Genomic DNA, 25,581 nt, shown 5'->3' with positions numbered 1-25,581 from the left:
TATCCTCTATTCTGTATGCTATACTAACACAATGATTGTTTTAATTATATTTCTATTTGTTATTACTAGATTGTGTAATATTGTACAACATGTGTGTAAATCTATTTGGAAAATAAATATTGTTTAAACCAAACGTTGCACTTTTTATATGTAAAACATTGCAAACATAGATATTAAGATATTTAAGATAGTGGAACTTGCATTTCTTGCATTCAGCATTCCAAACTTTTACTCAAGCATTAGATGCTTTCATGTTTTTACTATTCCTTATATCAACTGTTGTGTAGTTCACTGACACACTTCTTTCGAAATAATAATAACTTCTGAAAATACAGAATATGAAATTTAAAAAAAATGTAACCCACATACATTATATATAAATTGTTTAATTCATTACCTGCTGACGGAGACCGAACCAATGCGGCCAGTACAAACACAATGTGCGTATTAGCCTGTACATTGGTAACGTTTGATTACGTCTGTACTGTTCTCCATTTAGTTAGTACAAATTACAGTGATTTTAAGACAATTTTGGTCATATCTCAGTGTTCGCTCCAACGCACCGACTTTTTTTGGATAACTAACCATGAAGTACCACTTTATTTTCAACGGACTTCTAATCCCGAATGATCAGCAATGAGAGACAAGGGTTAATTCAGCTTAACAACTTAGTTTCAATATTCACATGCATTGATACGACTCACTTTAACAAGAAGGCCAAGATGGCCCTAGATCGCTCACCTGACCCATCGAACTCATCCGAACAATTACCCAGACTAGCATCCTGAACAAGTTTCATGACATGTGAGTCAAAAATGTGACCTCTAGAATTTTAACAAGGATTTTCCATATTTGAGCAGTGTGACCCATATAGAAACTTGACCTAGAAATCATTAAAACAAACTTTTAGACCAATTTCCAAGATATTTGGATCAAAACAGTAGTCACTAGAGTGTTAACAATATTTTTTTTTTAGCTCCTGTGACCTAGTTTTTCATCCGAGATATGAAGCATGTTCAAAGTTAGCCGAGCAATTACCTAGACAAACATCCTGACAAAGTTTGATTACAACTGAGTCAAAAATGTGACCACTAGAGTGTTAACAAGGTTGTTCCATATTTGGGCGGTGTGACCTAGTTTTTGACCCCAAGTGACCCATTTTCGAACTTGATCTAGAAATCCTCTTAACACACTTTTTGACCAATTTCCAGGATATTTGGATCAAAACAGTAGCCACTAGAATGTTAACAAGATGTTTCTAATTTTAGCTCCTGTGACCTAGTTTTTCATCCGAGATGACCCATGTTCGCATTCCCCCGAGCAATTACCTAGACAAGCATCCTGACAAAGTTTGATGATGATTGAGGCAAAAATGTGGCCGCTAGAGTGTTAACGAACAAATTTGGACGGACGACGAACATTCAACGATCCTAAAAGCTCACCCTCAACTAGCTCAGGTTGGCTAAAGATTCATTCTGCAAATAAACTTATTTCCAAAACTTTCATGAAGTGGGTATAAATTTACCGTATTGATTTCGCAAGGGGGAGAAAAGTATGTGTAATATTGTCCATAGGGACATCTTTTCCATCAAGCCGCATGCCTTGCTCCTCTTCTCTTTGAGGGTATATTCCAATCTAAAAGTAACAAGAGCCATGTCAACATGGCCATCCCCGGCCGGATGTGTTTGCTCATTGGAAGAATGTATTTGTAGTAGAGCAGAATAATTCAATTTTAAGAGGTTTTTTGGTAATGAAAACTGATGGCTGAAGTGATTACAGATTTGAAACCTATGTGAATACTGATGGCTGAAAATAACAAAGGGCAATAACTGAAAAAAAAATGCAGGGTAGGTTATCATTCTTGTGTGCTGCACTCCTCAATGAGATCTATCCACCTTTGAAGTTTCAAGTTGATACCTCTAACACCTTTGAGATAAGCTCCGGACAAAAAGTATAAAAAAACAAAGGGCAATAACTTAAAAATAATAAAGAGTTATCATTTTTGCGCAAAGCACTCCTTCTTAATAAGATAAATCTACGTATGAAGTTTCGTATTGACATCTCAAAGACTCTTTGAGTTATGCTCCACTCAGGTGAAAAAATAAGTATGAAAAATAACAAAGGGCAATAACTCAAAATTATAAAGGGTAGAATTTTCACTTTTGTGCAATGCACACCTCCTGAGTAAGATATATCCACCACCTATGAAGTTTCATATTGATATCTCAAAGGCTTTTTGAGTTATCATCTGGACAAAAATTAAGTTTGAAAAGTAATAAAGGGTCATAACTGAAACACTATGCAGGGTAGATATATCATTCTTGTGCACAGCATCCCCTCTTAATATGATCTATCCACCTATGAAGTTTCAAGATGATACCTCAAATACTTCTGAGATATGCTCCGGACAAAATTGTCAGACGGAAGGACGGACAGACTGATGGACAAAAGGACAGACGGACGGACAGACAGAGACTAAGTTATATTTTTTTTTAGTTTCAAGTGCATAACTTATATAGAAATACTTGATGAGTTACTGTCTGGACAAAAAATAAGCATGAAAAATAACAAAGGGCGATAACTGAAAATAACACACGATAGCGTTATCATTCTTGTGCGCTACACTCCTCTTCAATGAGATCAATCCACTTATGAAGTTTCAAGTTGATACCTGTAATACTTTTTGAAATAAGCTCTGGACAAAAAGTATGAAAAAAAAAAGGACAATAACTCAAAAAATATAAATGGTAGATGTATCATTCTTGTATATAGCATTCGTCCTAAATAAGATCTATCCACCTATGAAGTTTCATGTTGACATTCCAAAGAATTTTTGAATAATGCTCCACTCAGGAAAATAATAAGTATGAAATAAAACTAAGGGCAATAATTAAAAAAATGTGAAGGTTAGAGTTATTATTCTTGTGCAGTGCAAACCTCCTGAGTGAGATCTATCACCAATGAAATTTCATGTTGATATCTCAAAGGCTTTTTTAGTTATGCTCTGGACAAAAATTAAGCATGAAAAATAACAAAAGGCAATAACTGAAAAATAATGCAGGTTAGATATATTATTCTTTCGCGCTGCACTTTTCAATGAGATATATCCACCTATGAAGTTTCAAGTTGATACCTCTAACACTTTTGAGATAAGCTTCGGCAAAAATAGTATGAAAAGAACAAAGGGCAATAACTCAAAAATTATATAGGGAAGAGTTATCATTCTTGCGCACAGCATTTCTCCTCAATAAGATCTATCCACCTTTGACGTTTCATGTTGACATCTCAAAGACTTTTTGAGTTTTGATCCACTCAGGTGAAAGTATGATATTTAACAAAGGGCAATAACTAAAAAATTATGAAAGGTATATTTATCGTTCTTGTGGAATAAAAACCTCCTGAGTAAGATCTGTCCACCTATGAAGTTTCAAGTTGATACCTCAAATGCTTTTTGAGTTATGCTTTGGACAAAAATCAAGTTTGAAAAAATAACAAAGGGAAATAACTCAAAAATTATGCAGGGTAGAGATATCATTCTTGTGCACTGCAATCCTCCTCAGAGAGATCTATCCACCTGTGAAGTTTCAAGTTGATACCTCAAATACTTTTTTAGATATGCTCCGAACAAAAATGTCGGACAAAATGTCGGACGGAAGGACGGACGGACGAAGATTTTTTCTATATCCACCGACGCCTTCCGGCGGGGGATAATAAAAAGCAAATTAAATACTTAATGATAAGAATAAAATAGAAAGAAAGAATTTCTGGAACTTAAAATAAAAGAACTAACACTTACTGTAGTGCAAATACCAATTTGCAATACGCACATTTTGTTTATATATTTTTAAAATCAAAACGACTACACTTTCAGGCCAAAATATATAGATATATGTAATATATATATTTAGAAGGTATGCAGCATATTAACGCTTTTTGGGTTCAATTTCAAATTTGACCCCAAAATGCATTTAACCCCAATGTGCGTTAAATTTCACAGCGTGCGGTGAACAGTGCGGTGCTACAGTACATTAATATTTAATATTTCATATAACATTCTTAGACAAACTACTGTCAACATTTTTTTTGCTAGTATCTTACTGTGTCAATATGTGCTTTTTATTTTACTAGTCAAGAGGAGATATGATAGAAAATAAATAGAAAATAAAAAAACTGATTTCCCAGTTACTTTAGCTCGAGATTGTAAATAAATTAATGTTTATAAAGCGGATAATTGTAATTCTATTTAGCATTGCCTTCTATGTGTACCTATTTTGAAATTATTGACAAAGTTATCATGATATAGCTTACAAAATAAAAGCTCGTTTTACGAACATCTAGCTATAAAATCTAATATATATTTAGAGGAAAAACAATATGTTATTGATATAGCTAAGTTACTGATATACCTTTTGACTGCAATGGAACTCATTTTCAACAGGAATGGTTAAGCCCGCAGTAGAAACGCTCAGACTGTCACTAGTTAACTGTTTCCAGTCTATAGTTGGAAGTGACATCTGTACCCAATTGCCACCTTTGGTGATATTATCAAAATCGCAATGGATAAAATATTCTTTATCTAGATCAAAACAAAAATAAATTTCATAAAGATTTATATCGATAAAACTAAAATATGTTGTATTTACCTTTTAATGAAATTAATGATACAATGCGCGGGGCGTCCGTGGCCGAGTCATTAATGTAATTAACCCTCGCCGTTTTGGGGTTTAACACCGCCATGTACTTAAAATTATTTCATGTTGTAAAGCTTACAAGCCAGCTTAAGGCCTCAACATATGGTAGGATTTTGCAGTACAACACCAATCAAAACTAATTTGTACAAGCAACTCTTACTGTGTGAAGGATATATTTCTTGAATTCATACAACTTAATACTAGATTTACAGGATAGGACATGTTCTATCTGTACAGACCTCCAACGATGACAGGTGATATGTTTCCCGACTATCCCCTAATAATGCGTTTAATAACTGAAAATCCAGAACAATAAGGGCTAAAATGTAAACAAAGTAGTAAACAAAGATGGAGTAAAAATGATGTTTGAAAAATCATTGGATAGCCCCCAAGTTGTAGCATGTTTGAATCCCAAATTACTCAGAAAATGATTATAGACTATTATTTTAGATGAAGGAGTTTCCATCATTACCCAAGCAGAAAAAGTAAACTTTCACCGTGAGATCAAAAAACAGAATCGGCTATAAGGTGCTCAGTAATGTTATTCATTCCATGCCTAAATGCTCCCGCCATGCTATCCGCGGCCTACCTCTAAATCAACTTTCATAATTGGTCAATACCAACAATAATAAAACATTGACACAATTAAGGGAATACATTCTGTAAAGGATCTGTTTTGAAGGAATTGTTTTGGAGGGAAAATTGATGATTCATACGATATAGATTTACGGTCTAAATACAAATGTTGTATTGCTTTGAAAAGGCCTTTACTGATTGTCGATGGTTCAACTCGGATACCAGTTTGTGCCTGAAATAATGCACGGAGAATCACCTGATGTTTTCCCCCACCAGTAAAGCTAAAGGTCGCCGTATGATCCTTACAGTACGGGTGCGACAAAAAAATGTAATTCGCCCATGACTTAACAAACTCAAAAATATAATTTAGATGAAATCTGACCGTTCCAATGAAATATTTTTGTCGATTATGTTAACTAAATATGATATATTTGTAAACAGATAAAGATATGTGAAATAACAATATCGGGCTAATTTTACATTCAGTAAAATATTATAACTTAATGCGATAGTGAGATACAAACATTTATTATCGTGAAAATCTACAGTATGCAAATTAGCAGAAGTTAATCTCTCGCGGAAATTATTGATTTTGATTTGATAGTAGGTTTTTACAGTTTTAAGAAATAAAGTAATTTTACAGTTGTCCAACATTTAGTTTGTTATGTTAATATGATAGTTGAAATAAAAGATTTTGGTATATTATGTTTGAAAAGAAAAAGGAATTAAATTATTTTACTAAGATTTTAATTTATATATTTTGAGACGGGTTATTCATAGTGTGAATCTTGATAAACGTATAGTTTATCTGTATAGCAATATAACCTGTTATGTTATTTGCATTATATATGTGATTATTGAACTAGTTGTTTCTTAAAATGGTCTCAATATGTAGGTAACCAGAAATTGAAAGTTTGAGGTTTTGGAAATGAAGATTTAAGCTACAATACTTCGGTGTGTTGTCACAGATGTATTCGTATTCTTAAACTATTTCTAGTCCTTCGCAAGATCATTTAATATAAATAAAGTTTTTCTGTGGTTTCAATTGAAAAAATAAACTTTAATATGCATACAGCGATGTCAACAAAAAGTGGGAGAGACCTACACAAATTATTTCTTTAGAAAATAAATATAAAATAAATCCATATTTTTTTCAAAATGCATGCATTAGGATCCGCCTTTCTTACAGAATAATTACTTAAGCCTACCATGTGTTATAAACAGTATCAATATTTTCTAAATAACATGGTGTTATTTAAGCATTTTTTTTCATACTTATCTGAAAATATCCACTTTGTCTTATCCCATTCTTGAGCAAACTTTCGCAAGTTGTGTAATTATGATCACATGATATTTCATCAGCACCATCATCGCAGTCATGAACCATGTCGCACACTAGATAAGAAGGTATACAAGATCTGTCCAGACATTGGAATGTTCCTACAGCACTGCATGCCTCTGCAACATATACAAATTGATTTTATGCAGCAAATTGCCAACAGGCCAGGCGTGTGACAAATTTAGCATTTTTTTCTCGTTTAATCTTTAGTATGTGTTATTTAACCGAGTCTGCAAAATTTCAATTTTGCCTTTTTGGGCGTTTTTAAGGAATTATGTTTTGTCTGTATTTTATCAACCAAATTTAGTTAAATACATGTTTATTATTTTTAGATATAATTATACAGAATATAAGCAAAATCATTTAAGAACAAAAACTACACTGTTTGAAAAAGATATCAAATTGTAACCTTAAAAACAAAAACAACACGAAAATATAAAAACACTGAAAAAAATGTTTCAAATCGATAACACAATATTGAATATTTGGATACAAATTTTATATGCATTAGAAAATTCTGTATGAAAATAAGAAAAATGAATAAGAAGGAAAATATATTGAATATAAATAACAGTATAAAACGCAAATGAATGTTTTCATTTTACTGTAATGTATAATACGCCACACTAACCGCAATTTGCTTCGTCACTTCCATCAAGGCAATCTTGAATTGCATTACATCTTTCATGGTTTTGAATGCACTGTCCATTGTCACAAGAGTCTTCGGCACAGGCTGGATGTTCTGAAAACAGTATAAATTTATACACGATTCAACCCCGCAAACATAAAATGTTAACAATCTAAAATCAATAGTTGATTCTTAAGTTGATAACAGTTCGTTGTATTCGATTACCTTATTTTATTCGAAACAACCTATAATTATACTATAGTTACACTTTTTACACAGCTTATATCGGTAAAATATCTACATAAATGAATCATAATATCTTTGCATTTTTATTTACATAATTTATATATCTATTAATCAAAATTTGCAAGGACACTTTCTGTTGCATTGAAAAGAGGTCTGACTTGTACAGCTTAATACCCATGTACAAATTATCAAGTAATGATTTATTTTAGTGTTGTTTTAGAATATAAAAGCAATGATGAAGAGGGAAGGGCATTCAATGAAGGCATGCCCCCAAATAAACAAGCAGTACAGGGCCACCGACAGGTAACCCAGAAGTGCACCAAACAAACGGTAGAAGGGACAGGGGCAACGGTCGGGCCGCATGCCATTATAATTATTTGAATAAAAGAAATTATAGAAAACGCAGAAATCATTAAAGAATACATTTTATAAAAGGAGACACAAACAGATAAGTGGATAGAAGGAAGGACCAGAGGGCAGAGGAATAGAAAATGCAAAATATAAGAAAGAAGTCTAGAGAAAGGAGCTACTTATCGTTGACAACAGAAACAATGAGGGGCACAATTGAACTTAATGTGTGACAAGTTTCTGAAGATTATTCTAGTATTCAACGATTTAAATGATAGGCATTTACATTTTTATATTCCAAATATAAAAATTAACTTCAAATTACTCGTGACAAATTTCAGCTAATAAATCCCGATGTTATAAACAATAAACAAATACCACAAAATTCGTCGGCAGCATCTACGCAATCCGCTTTAAAATCACAAACTAGACTTATATGTATACATCGCCCATCAGAGCACTTGAATTCGTCATCCGTACAAGACATATCTTCTATAAAATGAAAAAGATTAAGAATAAAAAAGGATATATTCTCAATAAAATCAGAGTCATTTACACCCACGACCAAATGGGACATTAACATTTCATGTTTTTGAATGAGTCAATGAATAAAGAATGTCTATTTGCATTTTGAGAATTTCGTTACTTATTTTTGTTAAAAAATATTAATATGAGTACAATTTTGATGAAAACTTGAACATTATATGAACCAACATTGGCCGATGTCTTGCTTTCCGGACTAACCAGACCTCGTGTTTCCAAAGAAAACACTCATGGTCACGATCAAATGATCTTGAAATTATTTTCATTGATTTATGAAACTAAAATTGATTGTTTAGACTAAAATTAAATGGTACATAAGCAAGATGTAAACAATAACTTATTTGCAAAATGCTCTACTCTATTTTGGAATAAAATGAAAGACAATACAAATACAAAAAAAAAAGTCTGATAAAAATAAGGATCAATTTTAGAATCAATATTTAGATTAATTGGAAAATGCTTAATATATATTATATTGGAATATAACTTTATTCTAAAATTTCCTAATCACGCTATTACATATACACTTTTATCAAGTTAATATTGAATATCAAATCTTTGAGGATTAATTATGGGGTGTTTGTGGATTTTAATTATGATCCGGATCTTGTTCCTACTTCTTAAATCTTAGTGAACATGCGGTCAGTACTGTATGGAAAAAATGTTTGTGATTCCAGTAGGTCTCAGACCCATGATCCCTAGTTAAAAGGTAAATCATCTTAACCATTTGGTAACCAACCCTCTGCATTTAATTTTCTTATTCTTAAATACACCTGTATTACACGATCATTAACATCAAATTTCAGGTTTTAACGAGTATAACTGAAATGTGCTTGTGTTTCAGTGAATAATTTTCTTACGATTGCATCATTATGTTTCTTCTTTAAAAATATCACTTGAATTTCAAACAGACTAAGTTTTCTTGCTTTTTAGCATATTAATCCTAGTAAGAGTGCGAATTTTTCTTCTTAAGACAAAAAAGCCCTACCTTTCTTTCGTAATGTTTTAATGTTGATTACGGGAATTTGAGTTGCTTATGTTGAAAATATAGTTGCAATCAATTTTTATTAAAGAGATATTACAATACACTGTAAAACTGTAACTTTACAAGTGGCCAAAGACCAAAAAATCTATATAGCAAAATGTTCCGTTCTAAAACAAAAACAGAACGCCCTAAATACAAAGCATTTCTACAAAAAACAATTATAGCATTGGTATGTGTTAATAAGCCTATAAGGCTATCTAAAAACCAGTTCATCCGTTTCACAAGCAGTTTAAAATGTAAATCCATCTTATTATTCAAACGTTATTGTAATAATTGTGATAGAAATCAAATATTGTGATCATGATCGTCATTTTGTTCCAATAAATATCTGTTTATATCGCAAAAATTATCAATAAAAAATCATGTTCGTGGATCATCATTTTCAAAACTTTAAAAACAATTGTTTTTCGTGAACAATCAAAGATAATTTTTATTTATTGGATTATTATCAACAGCAATATCATCATCACCACCATTGTTTCTTACATAATTATCATTTTTATCAATTAGTCTTTTATAGAAACCAAGCTACTGATTATATTATAATGATAGCATTTTACTGTTACCTAGTCAGAGAATGTACTGAACGAACCAATTCTTTACCTGTATTTCCACAGTTTAACTCGTCGGAAGAGTCCAGACATTCTGCTATGTTATTACACCTTGCCAAACTAGATATCCACTCTCCACTTAAACATTTGAAGATAGTGGAAAGATATCTTTGATCAAATACAGCGTTTTCTACATTTAAGTTTATCGAGTGCCCTGAAATAATGATAATGCAGCATTTACCTCCTTTTACTTTTACAATTGCCCTGAAATTAAAGACATTGAATGATATTCTACATTTTGGTAAAACGAAAGTCCAGAAATGTTTGAAAATAAGACATCTTTTGTATGTAAGAAAAATAAATGCAAAGAAGCAAATGATTATGTAGCATACTCAACGTTAAATTAAACAAACGCCCTTTAACAGTAATTTTCACATATAAGTAATTTAAGACCACCGGAAATGAAAGAAAATGCAGCATTTTCAAAATTTAAGATAAATGAATGTACTTTGATAAATTTTGAAATTGGTGCAGCAGCATTTTTTTCATATTATAGTTAAACGAATGTCAATAAATAAATGTTACTGCAACACTTTCTACATTTTAGGAAAAATAATGCATTGAAAAATAATTTACAGTGCTATATCCCATTTCAATTGAACGAATTTTCTTTAATAAATTATTGTGCTGCATTTTTAACTTTAAAATTTAACGAAAGTTACTTACATGTAAACGAACGATTTAAATCAAATGTTAAGGCAGAAAACAACTGAGAAAAAACACCCACATTAATTAGTATGCATTATTATGAAAAGTAAAGTACAAAATGTTTAGCCTTTAAAAATTACCATTTATTTTATTGCTTTAAACATACTTTAGGTTTTGAATTATATTTTAAGTTTAATTGCTGCCGCTGTTGTGGTGTTGGTTGCTACAGCAATGTTTATAATATATAATCATTACTATGCTGTATTTTTGGGTGTAAATATAAAGTTCAAAGATTCAGAATATTTCATATACTTTCTTCGTACTTTTCTTATGCTTTGAAACACCATAACCAGTGTCTACTTGTTCACATACGGCTAATACTTCCAGCTGCTTCAAATAACACGAGAGTGTTTTCCAAGTGTTATTAACGGATGGTCTTTGAAAATCCATTTTTGTACACTGTTTTAAAGTCATATCTGTTGGTTCGCCTTCATCCCTACAAACATAACTCTACATTAAAACCTTCATTAGACAACATATTACTCATAATAAAAATCATCATCATCATCGGTTCACAGAACAAATTGAACATATTGTCATTTGTGATTACACAAATAAAGTAATCTGAAAAAAACGGCTTTTATTTCGAACTGTAGAGATATTGGTGTTACTAAAACAAAAATGCTGGATGATTTGTTACTTGACCAATCTGTGATTTCTTTTATTTTTGCCAAAATTATAAATTCCTGTTTAGGGAAATGTAATCATAGAAATAACCTTTCATTCTGATCCCAAAAACATGTTGCATTATTTCAAATTGATACCTTTAGTAGTTTAAAACTGGAGGTTCATGAAGCATGCAACTTAAACAAAATAACACAATTCTGACATATTCCACATAAATGATGTGAACATAAGATAGAAATCTACTGATCTATAGTGATCATGAGGACATATAAGATTTTTAACTTGAACATTTTTGGTCAATTTAATGATAATTTTGAATGTCAAACTCTAACCAAGCGTTTTTGTCAAATGATTGTATTTAGCCAAAATTAAACTAGAAATATTTTTTACACTTGCCATAGCTTTCACAGAAGAGGGGTCCTTCGGAGTCGTGAAGGAGTATTCGTCGCAGAAGCGTTGGGATAAAATGGCCGTTTGCTGATGGACCCATCGCTTCTGCAAAAACTAGGACCTGTGTGAATTTAGTCCGTTTATGACCATAATTTAGTCAGAATCGTAGTTATGAGACAATGAACAATGTCCTTCAATAAATTCTTTAAAGAATATGTCATTTTTAAAATTGCAAACGAATTGTACGGACTTCTTCAATCAAGATTTTACAACAACGTACGTATTCAATATGTTTTATTTCGATCTGTCAACGATGCAAAAATAAGCAGAAAGTAACATTTTAAAGTGTTCTGAGAAAAAAATAGCTATCTAACTATTAAGTTTGATCACACAACTCTATTTAATGACCCCTTAGTCTCGCACATAAAATGAGATTTGTAATAATATGATTTTTCATGACAATTTGGGTAACATGTAACACCAAATGAGTTCTATGCAGAAAGTAACATTTATTACATTTTATAATGTTTGTAACGTCGCTATTTATTAGAAAAAGTGACGTTTATAAAAGCTAAATACACGGTGCTGTTGACTTTTTTTTTATTAATTTCATATCTTTCTCCTATCTAAATTAGCTACATGCATATTATAAATTCGTAATAAAAATTTCGGCTGGCTGTATGACCTGGCGACTCGGATTACATATGCAAACATCCGTTTAAATAGGACCATATTACAAACCTAAAATCTTTATTACTTATTATATAATTCAGAAGTGCGTGTTTCAGAATCACAAGAATTTATGTTGTAGGAAACTGCTAAAAATATAGTTTTCTTTGATCCATCTAAGGATTAAAAAAATAAAAGAATAACAATAAAGTAAGATTGCTTTACCAAGCGGTGTACGACAAGGGTGATCCATCGCTCCAATGTTCATGCATAGCACCTGACGAATCCACATAGCGTAATAACCCTAAACAGTAGAAGGTTTCATTACATATAATAACACGAATACATGGACGTACAAGGACATACGAACCATTCCTATTTTTTGGATTTAACAACAATTACATATTGAATAACGACATTGTTTTTCTTTCTATGAATTGATAACAGTTACTACAAAAGAGTTTAATGTATGTCGTTTTTAAATTGATCACTGGTCTTAATCAATTGTTTTCAACAATTTAACAATCATTTAAATATGGACTTTTTGAAAGGCTTTTTTACGAACGCTGTGTTAATTACTAACCTTTATGACTGGATAAATATCATTGTTTGTACACAATGTATATAATAAAATATGCCGAGCAGTTTCGCGTGCGAAAGGAAGTGTAATTATAAGACAGTTACAAATGTAACCAAACATTATAAAGTGTTATTTGGTGTTCGGTGAATCAAATGAAAGTTTTATCCATTTAATTACGAGTGTAACTTTAGTTATAATCAATGTTAGCATTGTTTGCTGTAAACAAAACAGGCCAAATGAGTATTAAATTATTGAAAACAATTATTTCTTATTTAAAAGTATTTTACCCAAAGATGAGTAAGTTGATTTCTTATTTTCTCAATTGTGAAGATCTTGCACACATTGAATACTTATTTTGATCTTGAAGGGACGTATTTTAACATGTCAGGACTGAAAATATTTTTTTGAGATTCATAATCAGTAAGATGAAGGGCTAGACCAAAAACGTTTGTGCAAAATTTCAGATCATTCGAAAACTCTGTTCCTCCATAATAATGAAAAATGACAAAACATTAAAAAGGATTGCAACGCTTTTAACTCAAATCGGGCTAAGAATATCACAAAAAATGCGATTTTCAATTTATTTCCGAATATATCTGTTTCATGTTTGCAGTGCCACTTTTGATCTATATATCGGCTGATTCATTCGTGTTTTTTGCTCCGCGATCCCGCCAAGCGAAAGGTCAAGAATTAACAAGATAAAATGGCGGAGACACAGAGCGAAACACGTCAATTGGCGACAGCGCGGGGCGAAGTTAATTAATAAAACGGCACAGAGTGAGATTTCAGAAATAAAATGCGGGCCACGTATTATTTATCAAACTTCGCCCCGCTAATAAGCGGATTTTCGCTCTGCGACCTCGCTATTATAACGAGCTTATTCTCGACTCTTCGCTTAATGGGATCGCAGCAACCTAATTAGCGGATAGGCGGGACAAAGTTTTATTTAATAAAGTTCGCCCGGGCACCCGCTAATTAGCGTGTTTTCGCTCCGCGCCCCCGCCGTTTTATTTCTGAAATTTCGCTCTGTACCCTGGCGGGACGAAGTTTTATATATTAAACTTTGACCCGCCGAAGCGTTAATAAGCGTGGTTCCGCTCCGCGTCCCTGCAAGTTTAACTTGTTAATTATCGACCTTTTCGCTTGACGAGGTTGTGGGGCGAAAATACGAATGGCACAAATCAGCCACCTTAGATCTATGTTAAGAAACTTAGATTTTCTGTCATTGGGACTTTCAATCTCAGCGGAGTTCTTTTAAAGCAGTAGGGATATGTAGGGATATGTGTCTTTCAAAAGTACCTATGAAAATTTCCTTTGGTATATTATAGGTATTTCTTTGTCGATTAATCATTAAAAGAACCGACTTTAATATGACCATTTCATCCATGGTTTTCATATTGACCATTGTCATTCCTTCTTCTTTGCACATCAGGTATACCGATTCCCAGGAGTATCCCCTCACCACTTGTATCAAAAAGCATTTATGAAGTCCACCTACACAAACTGCAAAATAGATAATTAAAGAGCTGACAGTTGGACAGCGTATCTGACCTTTTTGGGTGATTTTAGTAGTTCATTCACAGAAATTATGATTTCATTCAAAATTCACGACGCACGTGTGAATATGAGTCCTGGATAGTAACTTGAAATTAAGCTTCCAAAGTCATGTTTAGAGATTTTGAAACTTAACCTTCAGTTGTTTTGAAGACTAAGACTGCTCTTTGATGCACAAATTTAATCAGAAATCACACAGGGTATGATTCGATTATAGTCCTAATTGGTCTATGGCAATAATTACCGCCAATCATGTTCCCCCAAAACAATGTGTAATGTAAACAGAATTTTCAATGAATTAAAAAAAATGTCGGGCACTGAGCAAACATTGCAAAAATTTTATATTTCTAGTCAGAATTTTAAAGCTCATAAATTTAGTATGATAAGATATTTGACATACCATGCGAATATTTAACCAAAGTACAACACCGGCACACGGAATATTATAATTGCTTGACTTTTGTTTACTATGATACATTTTTATGTAGGTTCGTTTTTTAAACAGCTTTGTGTCCGAACTGCTTTTTATACTATGATTTCTGTTTTGGGGGTTATGTTTACACCTTCACTGTTTTAACTGTACTATAATTTTTTTTATAAAAATCGGATTGTGAAATTAATGCATGAATGAAACAAGAAAACAATAAATAATGCATAATGTTTATTCCATAAAAGTTGAATAACTGATAAGAAAGCAATTCGTTCAAACGTGGATAATATTGTGACGCACAGAGGTTTGTATCACTATAATTGTATACCATTTGGGCTAGCAAACAATACAGCCACAATCGAATGTCTAATGGAACATGACCTAAGTGGCATTTGCGACCATACAAACATACAATAGTTGCATGTAAATAATGGCAGTATGAAACTATGTTTTGTTTACTTGGCAGTCTGGCAAATCTTCTGTACAGTCAACTAAAACGATCATATGTGTAATGTACAAGTCATAAGTAATAATCATTCCAAATTTTAAAACTGAAATTTTATTAATTCGTATAAACATGACATGATTTGAGTTTATTTTTGGATCATGTAAATGAGGTTACAATAGTGTAATAAGATTAGATAAACTTGTATTACCTCGAACTTTAACCGTTGTACCACTAAAATATTCTGCAAACAACAAAATAAAAAGTTGTTAAGCTTTTATTTGATAATAAATATTTTCAAATTTCAGATCTTTTGTTTCATAAATACACATGACTTCATTTATTTAGTAGTAGACAAACATGGATACTTTTCACTATTCAGTTTCAGTCATCCGTCTGTCTTGTCGAAAGTTCCCACTAAAAAAAATAATTTTAAGAATTTTACAGATGGAGGAAATTGAGATCTATGTTAAATAAACAGTTTGCAATTTGACCTTTTCGATGTTCAAAAAAAAAATCAACCAAAAAAGGAAACAGAATAGTAGTTTACCTGACGATACGTGTAAACTGTTTGGCAAAGTCTCGTACTGTGGGACAAATCTGTACGACAAGTGAAAACCTTCACGAAACAAATCATCCAGTGCAGACAGCAGCTGGTTGGATACAAAAGTAACTGTGTATTTTCCAGCTAGATACCTTATCTTACCAAAAGGTCTGTTACCATTGCAATACGCATATGCCTCGCCGAATTCATTGCTAAGTTTTAAAGACGACTCTGCAATTTAGAAGACACAAACGCACTCCGTTACTTGCACATAGTAACATAATAGTCAGCGGTTCCTTGAAATACAAATAGGCTATGATCATTTTATAAGATTAACCTATTTCCTTGAAATCCAAACAGTGGTTTAACCTTTGAAAGCTTGACAAGTTTCAGTCGGACAAAAAAGAGCGGATGGACAGACGGACGGCGAAAGTAAAATCATTATATCTCGTCAATTTTGGGCGACCTAATTCATATCCTCTGATAAAGAGGTAAGTATTTATCAAGTGTATTGTCCATATGCTTTACCATATATCAGATAGTGAGTCGAAAGTAGGAACTTTAAGTTCTTTAACTGGTATTAAGGTTGTAATTTCCCTACGAAATAAGAGATTCGAATCCCGCAAAGAGCCGAAACGGAAATTGTAGTTTAATTTAACTCTTTTTGTAATGTATACCATAACATGTTGATTGACATCTCTTTGATTTTGAATGCATGCTGTTTTTGTTATTTATAACATGTATATAACACGTATCCAATTAAAACCAAATATTTATAATATTAAACATAAATCCATGATGAAATTCCTTTGGCTTAGGTTTATTCTTACATTTCATACATTTAAACTATCGTCTTTATTTGATGATTTAATATGTAATATGATTTCCGCTTAATTCCAAAGGAGCACACACATGTCAGAATTAGAAAAGACACGCATAAAATGAAAAAAATGAACAAATTCTTTAGGAGTCAATCGTTTACTCGTATATCAATATGGAAATTTCAATATTATTAAAACTATGTAGATCTATATCTCATTGAAACTCATTTAATAACATCGATGTGAAGACGACTTTACTTCAAAAGAAAAGGCAAACGTACCTTTTATGAGCGTTGCTTTTTTAAAAGAAATTGTATCAGTTTAGAGTATATTACCTGCTTTTCATGTATACAATGCAGGTTTGAATGGAGATGATATGTCATAAAGGTAGCAAAACGTTTTAGCTTTCGGGCGTGGGTGGTAGCTTGCAATTGTCAATACCGTCCATACATAGGCTCAATTAAACCGAACCTGCAATATTTTCAATTTTGCCGCTTCGGACCTTTTTTAGGGATTCGTATTTTTGTATTTTGATACAAAGTAGTTCATGGTTGTTAGCTTACTAACTGCCATTAGGGAAACAATACTTATATATAATTTATCTGAGAAATGAGTACCAATTCAGAAGTTTTGTGTGTATGTGTGTTTTTTAATGAAAGTTTTAGCATTTTATTTGTCAAAAAGCTTTTATATTTGCTTACCTCTATGACAACTGATATCAAAGTCGACGAACTCCATTGTCATTAAAATATAGTCAGCAATTTCATTTCCTATATCTATATCCCAAGTTTGATCTCTTTGTTTCACCTGACCAAGAAACCGATTTGATATAATATCCATCTCTGGTAAAGCACACGTAGTCCGTATTTGATATTCCGCGCATATAACCGGTTCTAAAAAAATCGTATAAAATATGAAAACAAACAACAAGAAAGCAAGGCAACAACCACAGAATGCAACACCAAACACAACCCAGTCACGCGGACAGTGCACTCAGAAGGCTACGACTCGAAAATAAGATAGCTTAACTGATTTGACAAAACTAAGTTGCTAAAAGAAGACTTTTGAGGATTAGATGATTTTATGCCATTTCTTTAAATTTGTATTTCTATACTAGTAAGTAAAGGTTACGGAAAATGCTGTATTCTCTGGTTTACCTTCTGTAGAAACATGCAAACGAAATCCTCGACCTAAATTCAAAGCTGTGCCAGACGAGCATGAGTAGAAGATGATATACAGCGAAACGCCGGTAGATAATTCATCACTCGTTGTCGAAGAGACATTGAAGGTGTCTAGGAACATCTGTTGATGATGAGGATAATGACCCATTGGAAATACTGGCATTTGTCCATTTTGATCGCTTGTAACCGCTCCATATAAGTCAAAGTCGCCGATAGTGTTAAAGTCAGAAAATGGATCGCTGTTATTGTGTGCGTCCCTTGAATATGCTTTTAAAATGATTGAGTCCCTACAGTAGATGTTGTTAACAAATGTCTTCTCCGATTCCTGTTTTTAAAATAGAAATAATATAAATGATCAAAAGAGGATTATCTGAAGATCAACCGACAAGGAAAGCAAATTTTAAAATGTAGTACATTCGGTTTGACTGAGCCTGTATACGGCAGTTATTCGTGCAAGTTTCCTTCTACATCTCACTTGCATCTGTTCCTAAAGATTTTAAGACATTGAATTTTAATCATGCAAACTAAGTCATGTGTATATTACACAGTGTAGACATACTGTGAGGATTTCGCTTCATTTTAAATGCTCCAGTTGCAGAAATAAACTGCACGACACAATTTGAAAACTAAATATGTTTACTAAGTCAAAAACAATAACTCTATAAAAACTGAATTAATCAGCCAGCAAACTCCCAGGTGAACAACTACACATGCCGACCAACACTTCTTGAAAGTTTTATGACTGTAGGTTAAATTCATTTTGGGTTACGCGCGACAAAAGTTGAAAATTGTATATTTTTATTTATCAGATGGCAATAATTTTACAAGACAAGAAAACCTTCAAGTACAGAAGTTCACATGCTGATCAAATCTTCTGGAAAGTTTTATTACTCAAGGTCAAATACCTTTTAGGCTATGTGCGACACAAATTGAACATTGCAATTTTTACTAAGTCAAGGGCAATAGTTCTACAAATACAGCATCAATCCACATGCAAATCCCAAGATGCACAAATTCATATGCTGATCAACATTTCTGTTAAGTGTTATGACCCCATGTTAAATTCTTTTTGAGGTCATGCAACTCAAAAAATTTTTTTTTCACTTAGTCAAGGGTGATAACTCTACAAGTACTGAATAAATCCTGGTACACTATAAATGCTAACCAACATTCCTGTAAGGTTTCATGAATACCAAGCGAAACCCAAGGTTCCAAACCTCACATGCTGATCAACATTTCTGTAACTTTTTGTTGATTCTAGCTCAAGCACAGGCAACATGTGACAAGCATGAACACGGACGGAACTCAATGCTCCTTCTCCAAAGTTCGGGCACAAAAAAAACTGTTTCATGTGTTACCGAATGATTATTAAGAAACAGCATGGATTATATTTCGTTACAACTGATGTAAAACTACATGTAAAATGTTTAACACCTATTTATAAAAAAAACGTGATACGGAGAAACGACAACATATATCATGTAATGAAGCCACAACGTTTAAAAGAAAAAGAATCAGACAGGATTTGCAATTTTAAAGAAATAAAAGTGCGAAAGCCTAGTATCGAATAAAATAGCATAGAATTAAATAAAGTTAAATTAAATATATTTAAGACGTTATGACATAAAAAGGGGATAAAAACGCGGATAAAGTGCAAAATTACGCGAAAAAAATGCGTATGGCAAAATGATTGGCGTAATGTAATAAAACGAATATAAGCGTAATCACGCAAGGCAAAAGGCGCTTTATCGCAAAACAAAAGACGTGTTTACAAGAACCAGAAGTGTTATAACGCACAACAAAAGGTGTTATTGATAAAGGGCGTTATAAGGCAAAAATACTACACGCAAGAAAAAAGCGTAATAACGCAAATTTAATGTCATATCAATGCTAAAATCATGCTTGTTTGAGGCGAAAAGAGAAAACAATAATGATATGAATTAGTACAAATGAGTTATCTCCGAGTGCCATATTTTTTTTTTATCTCCTACATATCAGGAGATATTATAACCTTCTTATCAGCTTCAATAGTCAATCATTTAAAAAGAAGATAATGTGTACCAATAATAACTTAACATACGCCCTACCACCCATTCAGGTTGGCTTTACTATGGTAAGATAATTCAATCCTAATAGGACATACCTAAGGCCTTTTTTAGAGACATGTATCATGTAATAAGGAATTATCAGGTTATTCAAAGGTTTACAAAACAATTATTTGATCATGATTTTTTAAAAGAGAGCATACTACTATCAATTTATTTAATAGGTATTTAATGATATAAGAGATGATACATCGTCAGTACTCACTATTCTAGAATAGATTATTATTCAAGTTCAATTCTACCAACATTCGCAGTCATCAGGCAAGCGTTTCTTGCGGCACAAGAATCAAGTTTCTTTTCTTATGTTTTGTTGTTGTATATACATGTATTATGGTTCTTCTTTAAATTCTTTGGAAACATTTTACATGTAAAAAGAAATATATAAAAGGAAAATAAAAACGACTGAATGGCACAGCTCATCTCATTTTATATTTACCTCAAAGGATTTCAGCGAAATGTCCAAAAATCGTACCATCAAAGTCTTATTGATAAAGTCTAGCTTCCATCTATATGCTAAGCCATATGTATATGTAAATGGATATCCTATGCTTGTAAGAAATCCTGGTCCAGTAAAATCGAACTCCTCAATAATCCAAATGCTCCCTTTCATAGTTGATTCTTGGTCTTATTTGAATGATATGAAACGATAAGTTAAAAATGTCAAACACTAAGCATTGAAACAAAGCAGCTAGATCTTGTTGACATGTTCACTTGACATATTTCACTCCATACATGCCAAACTAAACAAATTAGCTTCTAAAATAAAACTAACAATATTGCAATTATTGACAAACAAGGAGAAAATCTGCCGATTAAATAGCTTTCACACAAAAAAAAAACAATTGTAAAGTTGCGGTGAGCTTTTGGCTCTAAAGCAATACAAAACTAAGACCAGGAAGGGCAACATTAACTGACATTGCTCCCAACAACATCTAGCAGCACCGGACAATCGTCATTAAAACTAGTAGAGCATCTAACAAATACACATGACACATGGACTTAGCACTTCACAAGCCTTTTATCCTGAGTAAAAACAAAACGTCTGCTTCAAAAAGGGAGATAATTAAGCAAAAAAAAACCCCCAACTCTGAACAACTTTAAAGGACTCCACAAAAGTCTTTCGACATGATTGGACTGGAAACTGGAAAAATTAATTAAAGATTTATTTACTTTTTGATGTTTATATTTAAACGGGGGCATAGCTTTGCAACAATGTTAAGGATTAAGTACTCTTTTAATATTGCACAACATTTTAATATCAAACATAAATATTCAAGGTTTGAAGAGAAAAGTCCTTATAGTTTTGAGAAAATTGACGTAACTAACGCCCACGTTCATGACTTTTGCATTGAAAAAACTTCAAGAAGATATTTGGAATTTTGTTTCTTTAGAACATTAGATCTCATCTTTTTTGGTATCAAAACATTAATTCTATGTTATTTTTCTAAAAGACCTGAGCATCATTGTAGATTTTGATACATGATTCTGGTTTCTCACGGTTCAAAATAGAAACTGATTCTTATTCATGAACACGAATGCGGATGACTGAAATGTCACGAAAAGGTGACCTTTTTTTGGTCAATGTCAGAACTACATGTAAACATAAGATCTGAACTTAGCCAGATTGACGTTCTTTGACCTTTGACAAAGTTACATAAAGTTACATACCATGAAGGCACGTGACCATGGAAAAAACATCTGCAGGACTGTCAGTTTCCATTGTAACATAGTTATGAGTGTAGTCCTCAAAATAAAGTGTACAAGATGAGCTGTTTTCTATGTTTTGGACTGAAATACACCCGGGTTCTTTATACAAACATTTACTTTCACACTCTTGCACCGAAATGTTTGCGTAAACATGACCTGGCTTATTAACGGGAACGTAGATTTTGTCAACCCTTGATATCTTCTTTGTGGCGTTTAACGAGCATTGAAGCGATAAGTAGTCTACGTGTGAGAATAAAAAAAAGTGTATATAATTTATTTTAATTATTTATAGATGATCTGTATAAGTAGAGCATTACCTACAACACAACAGTGAAATGCGTGCGATTAAACTATAAATGTAGTACTAAGTATACTTAGTAAGATGGCTTCGAAATATTTGCAATTTAGTTCGTTATAACAAATTATTATTTCTGTTTATCAAAACCAAAAAAAAATAAATAAATAAATAAACAACAAAAAACCACTATTTTGTTTTGATAATTTAAGACTTCGCTAAAGAAAATATGGTTTCATTTAAACGAAATTTATCTCAATTCGTTTTAAAACATATTAAACGCAACATAACAGTCAGACGTCGGTAAACAGTTCTATTCGACCAGTACAGACTCAGATGAGCCGGCGTATTTTGTGCCATCTTCCACGAAAGACCTGTGCGGACATTTCAACTTCATGACTTTACGGTTTCATCTTCATTTTCACATTATAACCTAAGGAATTCAAGTTTTTCTACATACGAAATTCGTGAAGATGAAATCATGAATTCACGAAGTTTAAATCTAGAATTCACGAAGCTGAAATAGTAAATTCTGGAAGTTAAAATGTCCCAAACGGTCTTTCGTAGTTTTCTTATGATCTACATTGTTCGCTTTTCGGTCCGTACTTATTATAATGACATTTCTCTAAATGTCAAGATTGAAAGATGAACAAAGTCTATTTAAGATAATTAGCGGTATGAAGATAAATTTCCATTAAGTATGATTACTCTTAATTACATCTATCTTTCTAGTTAAAAACAAATTATTATTAAAGCGATTTTCTGATTAACTACTATAATCAACGTTATTGTTTATAGAGTTTAAAATACAGAACAATTTACCAGAGGTCCTGCAGCCTAATATCTCCATCTTCAGACATGGAAAGAAAGTGTCCGGGAAACTTTTAGGATACACTCGAAGATACCTTGCAAGAAAATGTTCATTCAATATGAACGCTTCTTCGTCACCAGGCTTCCGAGATAAATCACAATTGAAATTCTGTTCATGAAATAATGATTAATTCAGCTTATAATTTTGACTATTTTGAACATACACATATATGTAAGGATATGTGAATACATACATGTATGAAACAACCCCAACTCAACGCCGACCAATTTAGTAAGCTTTGTACGATATTAAGTGTAATGTGATCCATACAGGCGTGATATGTATATATGACTAAATCTCCCTTAATTTTACGTTGTTATTACTTATTCATTGACTATACAAACGATACACTTTTAACGCATTAAAGTTCGATTTGTTACTACATAGAGGGTTTAATACTTTATTTATTGAACGAGTTAAATAAAATCATATTTTGCGAGCCTCTTGCGAGCAAAATTTTGTTGTTGTTTTTTCAACGATTTCAATAAATTAAGTATTTAATCTACACGAATATAATGTTCTATTTATCACATATATAAAATAAGAACGGTAAACTGTTAAAAAGAGTCATTTTCATTGACGCGCCAATAGTGTAATGCTAACATTAGTGCGCTTTAACGCTATGTTTATATACGTCACGTCACGTCAAAGTGTTATTACACTAGTGTAATATCGTTTGTATTAAATGGCTTTATATCACTCCTGCGCCGCTGTTTATGTGATGAATTATTTTATTATCATTAACAGATATAGTGATTATTTTTGTACGAATAATGTTTACCTTTTTGTAGAAATAATCTTCAGCTTTAAAGACTACTTACCCTTGGCAATCGTCTTAACGTCTGCAAACTAGTACCATGATATACATGAAATGATGAAGTTCCCAGACGTTTAACTTCTTGCAAATACACATTATTTACTTTATGGCTGAAGACGTCATGCCAATTTTTAATAATGAAACCATCTATTACTGTAATGTAGATTAGATCTACCTGGAAACATAAAACTGAAATATTTGCATGGTCGATAGTGTAGATATAATACAATGGTCCGCTGTTGCTTTTGCAAATGCCACTGTTTTTGTTGTATGACCTTTATTGTAATAATATCTGGTAATTTATTACAAGTAAAGCTATAGAACTTCTGGTCCTTCTGCCACTTTTCAATTTTAAATTATAAATAGCAGTAAAATTATAGTAAAAAGTAAACCTGTAAATATGGCGCCTTGTCCGAGATATGCGCGCACCAACCAGAAGACTGAGGACGCACATGACTTGGTAGATGTGATGGTTGCCATGATGACGCTGTAAATTGAGAATCCCAGATACCATAATCCTGAACACCAAGTTCTTGCCTGCAACTTTGACTTCGAATATCTATTTTCGAAAAAAACATGGTCATGAAATACTTAATAAACTATTTGACCAAGATGATTTTTGATCTATTTGTACAATCATACTCTAAAATCAATCCAGAGTTTTTCCTATTGCACCATTTTTCCCATTTTAAGATTTTTAGTAACAGATTTTCAAACAATTCTTTTGTTAACTCATTGATGGAAGTGAGTGTTTGTGCTTAAATCCACCATCGATCTTCATTCGTTGTCCGTCGTTATCTTTTCTTAATCAACATTTTCTCATCATTATTTTTGAGAATGGTGACTTGGCTTGCGTATTGAAAGCAGCTTTTGTGTTTTGTCGGTATTTTTTTAATACAATGACGTTTGTACTACAATATGGTGTTTGTTATGTGGTGTACCTGAGACATTTTGGCAACCTACCCGTGTCACATAACACTTGAAATTGAGCAGATCAAATGTGACGGAGATAGCGCCAAAAGTCGTGGATGGTGCACCAAAGCAACACTAGTTATCTCATACAGTGTAGCTAAAACTTATTTAATCGGATTCCTTCTAGAATTATACGACACAAGTAGTTTAGCAAATGTCAAAGATATAATATCTTATGAAGAAAATAATGTTTTACGTCTGAAATATAAGAGCTTCATAAACATGTAATGCATAGTTACCTAGGTAACCGATAGATGATGCAAGCTTTGCACTGGTTTCATTTAAGAAAGGTACATCTTTGAACTTGTTCTGCATGATCAAAACTGAAATTCATTAAACATAAGTTGTTTAATATTATCATGTTATTACTGTCATATGTTTTAATATATACTTTATTCCGTTCATATTAAATAATATATAGTTACAAATATAATGTATATAAATATATATATTAATATACTGAATCTAGTAAAAAACATGAAATTATTATGTCTGTATATAGTAGCCAAAATGTATGATGATCGATGCTTTAAACAAAGATGGATTGCGCAAAAAATATGCTCATTTTAAGGGCAGGTAAAAGCAAATGTTAACGATCTGTTAATTACGACTTTTTTTCAAAATACTAAGCAAAAAAAATGTTTAAATATTACAGAAATTGAACAATAGATTGAAGCAAGAAGAACCATCTGTTCTAAAAAATATTTGATAGCAATTGTTTTCAAAACTGAATATGTCAAAAAGATATTTATATATATATTTACCATCATTTAGCTCATACGTTAGGATGTTGATGATTGTTCGCGCATACTTCCACGCATCTTCGGTTTTACTATTC

The 25,581-nt window shown here is 32.2% G+C and overlaps 2 protein-coding genes across 2 annotated transcripts; both read right to left on the bottom strand.

Moving 5' to 3' along the window:
* Window positions 1-196: 196 nt before the first annotated feature.
* Window positions 197-17,635, bottom strand: LOC132751397 (uncharacterized). Its single transcript, XM_060741564.1, has 13 exons — window positions 17,497-17,635; window positions 15,981-16,205; window positions 15,642-15,674; window positions 14,301-14,504; window positions 12,647-12,725; window positions 10,999-11,171; window positions 10,020-10,181; window positions 8,207-8,320; window positions 7,238-7,348; window positions 6,543-6,725; window positions 4,407-4,576; window positions 1,526-1,635; window positions 197-323 (listed from the first exon to the last, which is right to left on the bottom strand). Exons 1-13 carry the CDS (start codon window positions 17,633-17,635, stop codon window positions 233-235), a joined length of 1,794 nt encoding a protein of 597 aa, XP_060597547.1. The 3' UTR covers window positions 197-232.
* A 266-nt stretch (window positions 17,636-17,901) lies between these two features.
* Window positions 17,902-23,950, bottom strand: LOC132751399 (uncharacterized). Its single transcript, XM_060741566.1, has 5 exons — window positions 23,776-23,950; window positions 22,906-23,062; window positions 21,750-22,028; window positions 20,518-20,705; window positions 17,902-18,301 (listed from the first exon to the last, which is right to left on the bottom strand). The coding sequence occupies exons 2-5, from the start codon at window positions 22,931-22,933 to the stop codon at window positions 17,909-17,911; spliced, it is 888 nt and encodes a 295-aa protein (XP_060597549.1). The 5' UTR covers window positions 22,934-23,062; window positions 23,776-23,950; the 3' UTR covers window positions 17,902-17,908.
* Window positions 23,951-25,581: the final 1,631 nt, after the last annotated feature.

Source organism: Ruditapes philippinarum, unplaced genomic scaffold, assembly GCF_026571515.1.
Source record: "Ruditapes philippinarum isolate M1 unplaced genomic scaffold, ASM2657151v2 ctg3410_1_1_1_1, whole genome shotgun sequence".
NCBI classification, from domain to species: domain Eukaryota; kingdom Metazoa; phylum Mollusca; class Bivalvia; order Venerida; family Veneridae; genus Ruditapes; species Ruditapes philippinarum.
This window is presented reverse-complemented; position numbering and strand designations above follow the sequence as displayed.